The following is an 8,208-nucleotide window of genomic DNA, read 5'->3' as shown; positions in this document are numbered from 1 at the left end:
ACAAATACACTGCTCAAAAAAATAAAGGGAACACTTAAACAACACAATGTAACTCCAAGTCAATCACACTTCTGTGAAATCAAACTGTCCACTTAGGAAGCAACACTGATTGACAATAAATGTCACATGCTGTTGTGCAAATGGAATAGACAACAGGTGGAAATTATAGGCAATTAGCAAGACACCCCCCAATAAAGGACTGGTTTTGCAGGTGGTGACCACAGACCACTTCTCAGTTCCTATGCTTCCTGGCTGATGTTTTGGTCACTTTTGAATGCTGGCGGTGCTTTCACTCTAGTGGTAGCATGAGACGGAGTCTACAACCCACACAAGTGGCTCAGGTAGTGCAGCTCATCCAGGATGGCACATCAATGCGAGCTGTGGCAAGAAGGTTTGCTGTGTCTGTCAGCGTAGTGTCCAGAGCATGGAGGCGCTACCAGGAGACAGCCCAGTACATCAGGAGACGTGGAGGATGCCGTAGGAGGGCAACAACCCAGCAGCAGGACTGCTACCTCCGCCTTTGTGCAAGGAGGAGCAGGAGGAGCACTGCCAGAGCCCTGCAAAATGACCTCCAGCAGGCCACAAATGTGCATGTGTCTGCTCAAACGGTCAGAAACAGACTCCATGAGGGTGGTATGAGGGCCCGACGTCCACAGGTGGGGGTTGTGCTTACAGCCCAACACCATGCAGGACGTTTGGCATTTGCCAGAGAACACCAAGTGGCAAATTCGCCACTGGTGCCCTGTGCTCTTCACAGATGAAAGCAGGTTCACACTGAGTACGTAACAGACGTGACAGAGTCTGGAGACGTCGTGGAGAACGTTCTGCTGCCTGCAACATCCTCCAGCATGACCGGTTTGGCGGTGGGTCAGTCATGGTGTGGGGTGGCATTTCTTTGGGGGGGCCGCACAGCCCTCCATGTGCTCGCCAGAGGTAGCCTGACTGCCATTAGGTACCGAGATGAGATCCTCAGACCCCTTGTGAGACCATATGCTGGTGCGGTTGGCCCTGGGTTCCTCCTAATGCAAGACAATGCTAGACCTCATGTGGCTGGAGTGTGTCAGCAGTTCCTGCAAGAGGAAGGCATTGATGCTATGGACTGGCCCGCCCGTTCCCCAGACCTGAATCCAATTGAGCACATCTGGGACATCATGTCTCGCTCCATCCACCAACGCCACGTTGCACCACAGACTGTCCAGGAGTTGGCGGATGCTTTAGTCCAGGTCTGGGAGGAGATCCCTCAGGAGACCATCCGCCACCTCATCAGGAGCATGCCCAGGCGTTGTAGGGAGGTCATACAGGCACGTGGAGGCCACACACACTACTGAGCCTCATTTTCACTTGTTTTAAGGACATTACATCAAAGTTGGATCAGCCTGTAGTGTGGTTTTCCACTTTAATTTTGAGGGTGACTCCAAATCCAGAACTCCATGGGTTGATACATTTGATTTCCATTGATAATTTTTGTGTGATTTTGTTGTCAGCACATTCAACTATGTAAAGAAAAAGTATTTAATAAGATTATTTCCTTCATTCAGATCTAGGATGTGTTATTTTAGTGTTCCCTTTATTTTTTTGAGCAGTGTATGACAGCAAACCTATGGTTAAGTAAGTAGGGTGTAATTGTGTCAAGGTAGCTGTGGGTCAGTTACATGATTCATATGAACGTTCTTTGTCTGGTCTTGTTACAGATCCCAGCGTTCCCAACGTCCAGGTGACACGGTTGACACTGATGTGTGAGACTGCCCCGAACCCACTGACCCTGGACCTGCAAGGTGAGCTATAATACTGTAGTACTTATTCACTGTAAGTCCTCTGAAATGGGACCTAACATAATGATGGACATCTTATCGTACGAGTGTTTCAAAATATGGGGGAAATTTGTTCCGAGTGTGTAACTAACTGGCATTGACAAACTGATCTGTTAGCCCATTAGAAAAAAAAGTAGTCTGTTCTTTCGACCGCTTGAAATGTTTCATTTTTAAACGTGTAGTTTGCTATATACAGACACGGTTGTATATGAAACACGACACAGTTGTATATTTCGCAGATTCTGCCGTTACTCTCCTGAAGTTGCCGGTAATAGGCTACATGAGTAGTCGGCAACCTTTCTCATGTGGAGTGCCTTTCTCATTTCTCATTTATCTTACATTTTCTACCTATCTGCGTGCCAGTTATGGTTTTCATATGCACATTTTAGTGAAACAGTTTCATTTCATTTATAATAATGTCTTCATATCTCAAAATCATTGTCATGTGGTTAATCTAAATTCTATCCAAAGGTAACTTCTATTGCCATTGCCAACTATGTAAAAATAGCCTACATAAAGCCAACAAATAAAAACATTGCAGCCTACAAGTAGAAAATATCCTGATAAAAATAAATATCCTATAAATCAAATTGGTTACACATGGCCTGTTTGCAATGAACGTGAAACATTGTATCAACTATTAACTGGGTCTGGCCTGAAGCTTGCACTAGCGAACTTGCAACATTGTATAAAATATTCTGGGCCCTCAGAGTTTCCACGCCAATGAGCTCGGGACAGACACAGCTGTAGGCTATTTGCGCAAGGGATAAGAAGCAGTGCTTGACTTGGGCAGGAGCTCAGCAGAGGGGAGTACAGGCACCTCAAATATTCTACTGCTTGAGCTCCTGTTCCTTTTATAGAATATTAGCTCAAAACAATTGTGGAGCTCCTGCACCTAAATATAAACAGTACCAGCACCCAAAATGAGTACCGGAACCTATTTCAGTCCAAGTCAAGCTCCACAGGTCATTAGTGGTGGTGTGTTAAATCAATCAGAAATACTATCAGATCCCCAAATGGGCACATTTATATGCCTACATTTGCGCACAGGCCAGGTAGCCTATAGGCTTACTTCTATGCGTTCGTGTCCTTACTCAACATTGACAGGAGCGCTCCAAACAAAAGACAATGACTAAACTGACAGAACTCGTAAACGGAATTCAATAAACCAAAAGTTGTTTCTCACAAGTGTAACATAGGTTGTGCACTCTGCAAACAATGTGTCCACTCCGACAATGAGAACAGGAAGACTGGAATAATAATATTGAATGCATTAAAATAAATTACCGTAACCAAAGTAACAAACATTGTAGATTAGGAATTAATGGTAAATGTACTACTGGTGATATATGTAATGGGGAATTGACACACTTATAATTAAACGCAAACAATTCACACAATGAATGTGCACAAATTGGCGTGAGAGAGCGCATTCTGGAGAGAGAAGTGCATTGTGCATCTGGGCGCATGGTCAATCCGATGTCTGCATTGGCCATGCAGCATTTACGGTGATATGGCCTCAGCAGAAGTCAGGGCAAGAATGGCCTCAGTAGAAGTCAGGGCAAGAATGGCCTCATACTTCTTGCGCTTCGCGGAGCACTGCAGAGCTGTTGTCAAGGAAGTGAGTTTGTGTTTATATACAGGATGTACTGCCCCCACCTACCATCAACCAATCATGTCAATACGGAGCTATACAGAGTCCTCCGCATTGTTACAACATTTGGGAGGCGCATGGCGATGCGGTACATAGCTCGATTTGGCCTCTGCATGCCTCTGGAGGCTCCGCAATTGCATCAAACCCTCCATATGGAGCCTCTGACCACATTTTCGAATCAAGCATAAATTGGCTTTTAGTCTAGTGCTCTGCAATGGATTAGTTCTCTGAGATGGGCGCAATTTTTTAAAAATATATCTATATCAGTGCCTTCAGAAAGTATTCAGACCCCTTGACTTTTTCTACATTTCGTTACGTTACAGCCTTATTCTAAAATTGATAAATAAATAAAAAAAAATGCCTCAGCAATCTACACACACTACCCCATAATGACAAAGCAAAAACAGGTGTTTAGAAATGTTTGCTCATTTCAACAAAAACTGAAAATAAAAATAAAATATCACATTTACATAATTACTCAAACCCTTTACTCAGCACTTTTGGCAGCGATTACAGTATCGAGTCTTCTTGGGTATGACACTACAAGCTTGGCACATCTGTATTTGGAGTTTCTTCCATTCTTCTCTGCAGATTCTCTGAAGCTCTGTCAGGTTAGATGGGGAGCATTGCTGCAGAGCTATTTTCAGGTCTCTCCAGAGATGTTAAATCGGGTTCAAGTCCGGGCTCTGGCTGGGCCACTCAAGAACATTCAGAGACTTGTCCCGAAGCTACCCCTGCGTTGTCTTGGCTGTGCTTAGGGTCTGAATGCTTATGTAAATAAGATATTTCAGTTTTTAATACATTTGTAAAAATTTCTAAAAACGTGTTTTTGCTTTGTCATTATGGGTTATTGTGTGTAAATTGCTAACGATTTTTATTTATTTAATCCATTTTAGAATAAGGCTGTAACGTAACAAAATGTGGAAAAAGTCAAGCGGTCTGAATACTTTCCGAATGCACTGTATGTGTTACTGCTCGACTAAAACAATCTCTGTCGATCAATAGCCTAACGACCAAACAATCGACCAATCGACTAATTGGGGTCAGCCCTATAGCCCATGTTCTAAGAAAAGACCTGCTACTGTCACCTGACTCTCTTGAGGAGGTGAGCAAGAGAACTTGTGCTGCTGAACAGAATGAGCTGAGACATCCTGAATGAGGCAGGCCAGTGCCAGTAAAAATGTGTTCATCACACTCGTATGTACTTGTAGTGACGACTGGCGGTCATAAACGAACACTGAGAAAGGGTTCCTGAGGAACAGTTTAAAACAGCCACTCGTGTCAGAAGTAACATGCTGGAAACTGTGAATGAATGGAAATAAATAAAAAGGGTATTTTGAACATTTCAAAGCCTTAGCTCATGGTCTTTCCATGTACAGCACATATTGCAAATTCTGGGGAGAAAACTGGTTCAATGCCATACATCATGGGGGGAAACGAGGAGAATACTAACTGTAAGTCGCTCTGGATAAGAGCATCTGCTAAATGACTAAAATGTAAATGTAATACTGTATTGCTTCTATTGTTTCCCCAGTCCAGTCTGTTACACTGCTAGATGTTGAGGGAGAGTGCTACAGCACTGCTAGAAGACAGTATTAAAAACCCTAATTAAGTTTGCTAATGAGGCATTGTCACCGCTGGGCTGAGATAATGACCCCTGCTGAGGTGTCAGAGCTGCCTAGGACTCCACATGGCTGTTAAAGACACCATGCTCTCACACTCCACACTGGGGCCCTGTAGCCAGTAGTCCCCTGCTGCATGCCCTAGTTTGTGTGTGTGAGTTGGAGAAACCTTATTGTTTTTTTCCCTTCATTGTCTCTCTAACAGGAGATCTGGAGGCCTTTAAGAAGCAGTCCTTTATCCTGAAGGAGGGAGTGGAGTACAGAATAAAGATCAGCTTCAAAGTGAGAGCACAGTTCTGATCTTTTGCAGTGGTCCTTGCTGACATGTAAAGGTACAGGTAACTGCCAAAATAAAGGAAACACCAACATAGTCTCTTAATAGGGTGTTGGGCCACCACGAGCCAAAACAGCTTCAATGCACTTTGGAATAGATTTTACAAATGTCTGGAACTCTATTGTAGGGATGCGACACCATTCTTCCACGAGAAATTCCGTCATTAGGTGTTTTTTTGATGGTGGTGGAAAACGCTGTCTCAGGCGCCGCGCCAGAATCTCCCAAGGGTTCAATTGGTTTGAGATCTGGTGACAGACGGCCATGGCCTATGGTTTACATCGTTTTCATGCTCATCAAACCATTCAGTGATCACTCGTGCCCTGTGGATGGGGGCATTGTCATCCTATAGTGGCATAGCAATGGTAGCCAAAATAATGGCCTGCCCAGCATTTTTATGCATGATGTTAATTGCTTGATTAACCCAGGAGCCACACCTGTGTGGAAGCACCTGCTTTCAATATACTTTGTATCCCTCATTTACTCAAGTGTTTCCATTATTTTGGGAGTTACCTGTACAATATGTAAGTTATTGCACAATTGACCTGAAATAAAACAAAAGAGATTAAATGTAGTTCAATTCACACAAATGAAAGCTGTTTGTATAAAGACCCCCTCAGTTCCCTAAAAAGGCAGTCGCTATACTTTTCTTTCCCACCCACTAGAAATCAAAAACTCAGATTGTGCCATTAATGAACTCGGTTTACCGGTAGGTATTGTATTTTTCAGATTTCATATAATGCTTGTTGCCATGGTTCACAAGGTCTTTAAATTGCCTATTTCTGTCAGATGAGCTTGCGATAAGCTAGATTGATTTTCCATGCCACTAACAATGCCTCTGTCTCTGCAGGTGAACAAGGAGATTGTCTCGGGACTCAAGTATGTCCAGCAGACCCACAGGAAAGGAGTGAGAAGTGAGTGCTTGCTGCTTCCTATCCCTCTTGTTTGTTCCCTCCTGACCTCCATCTCAACAGCACAGGCCTTCCTCCCATAGTAAATGTGGGAAATGATGACCTAGACTCAAGCAAATGTTGACATCAACGTTGAAGTTTCCCACTACCATCAGTTTCTGCAGATGCCCTGTTAATGGAATGTACAAGGTGATACATTGTCATGGTTTCCAAATGTTGGTCCTAACAGAATTGAAGAGATAAGTGGCATGATGCCACATCAACACCGTTGCTTTAGACAATAAGGGAATCAGTTTAAATGAATTAGTTCAACGAAGAGCTGTAAACACTTAAGGCCTGTAGAGACAACCATTGTTTAATGACGTTGACAGACAGCCCCGGCCCACACACTGCCTTCCCTTTTTAATCTGCCAAGAGAAACAGGCAGAAGGGCCAGGGCCTGAAATTGAGATATTGTTTGAAACCGGATGCACAAGTCAAGGCTGAAAAACAGACAACACTGTCAATAGAGATATTATTGAGAAATTGCTTTGGGATGCTTTCATCTCATGTTTTTACTGAGCAGAGGGGCAGGGCGTGAAAAATGTTTGTTTGAAACTGGATGCAAGTCGAGGCACGAAACAGCCTGTTGTGTCAATTGCTTTATTAGTGAGTCGTGTTTTGTGAGGCTTATCGAGAAATCAAAATAAATTAGAGCAGGCCTCCCGAGTGGCGCAGCGGTCTAAGGCACTGCATCGCAGTGCTTTAGGCGTCACTACAGACCCGGGTTCAATCCCAGGCTGTATCACAGCCGGCCGTGACCGGGAGACCCATGAGGCGGTGCACAATTGGCCCAGCGTCGTCCGGGTTAGGAGAGGGTTTGGCCCATCGCGCTCTAGCGACTCATTGTTGCGGGCCGGGTGACTGCAAGCTGACTTTGGTCGCCAGCTGGACTGTGTTTCCTCCAACACATTGGTGCGGCTGGCGAGCAGTGTGTCAAGAAGCAGTGCGGCTTGGCAGGGTTGTGTTTCGGAGGACGTATGGCTCTCGACCTTCGCCTCTCCCGAGTCCGTAGGGGAGTTGCAGCGATGGGACAAGACTGTAACTACCAATTGGATATCACGAAAAAGGGGTAAAAGTACAAACAAAATAATAATGGAGCAAAACAGTCAGTTGTTTTTCATTAGTCCTGTTTATTGATAACTTTCTTCCCAGAGAGCTAGTATTTTCTCCAAGTAGTTACTCCCTGTTTCATTCAGGTTTTCCGTTTAGTGCCTAATGAACACCACCCTGTATTTCTTGTCCTCCCTGGTGATTCAAACACCCCATCTTTTCTCTCGGTCTCTGTAGTTGACAAGTCAGACTACATGGTGGGGAGCTACGGGCCGAGGCCGAATGAGTACGACTTCCTGACCCCGCTGGAGGAGGCTCCTAAAGGCATGCTGGCCCGCGGCACCTACAACATCAAGTCCAAGTTCACCGACGACGATAAGCACGACCACCTCTCCTGGGAGTGGAACCTCAACATCAGGAAAGATTGGAAAGACTAAGAAAGAGGCCTTCAGAACCAAACCCCACAACCCACAACCAAGTCCCCATTTCTCCATTAGTTAGTTTTCTTCTACTTCATTCCATCCTCATGTCTTCATTCCGACCCTTCCATCCCTCTGTCTCTCCCACGTATCTTCCGATTTATCCGTCTGCATTAGTAGCAGCAGCAGAAGCAACGGCCCCCTCTGTCCGTCCATCCCCCCCTCTGCTTTCATTGGTTGCACAAAACCCACCACCATTGTTTCACTATCCTCAACCTGCCATCCATGCAACCTTAAAGGCCCAGTGCAGTCAAAAATGTGATTTTCCTGTGTTTTATATATATATACACACTGAGGGAGGAATAAGA

The 8,208-nt window shown here is 44.7% G+C and overlaps 1 protein-coding gene across 1 annotated transcript; it reads left to right on the top strand.

Moving 5' to 3' along the window:
• Positions 1 to 1,633: 1,633 nt before the first annotated feature.
• On the top strand, positions 1,634 to 8,208 carry LOC123486176 (rho GDP-dissociation inhibitor 1-like; the record flags this gene model as incomplete). The annotated part of the gene is made up of 4 exons (XM_045217398.1): positions 1,634 to 1,775; positions 5,293 to 5,369; positions 6,269 to 6,332; positions 7,659 to 8,208. Coding segments are annotated over 4 exons (483 nt in total), but the record flags the coding sequence as incomplete, so codon positions are not given.

This window comes from Coregonus clupeaformis, unplaced genomic scaffold (assembly GCF_020615455.1).
Source record: "Coregonus clupeaformis isolate EN_2021a unplaced genomic scaffold, ASM2061545v1 scaf1047, whole genome shotgun sequence".
NCBI lineage: Eukaryota > Metazoa > Chordata > Actinopteri > Salmoniformes > Salmonidae > Coregonus > Coregonus clupeaformis.
Note: the sequence above shows the minus strand (reverse complement) of the source record. Positions and strands in the feature narration are given on the sequence as shown.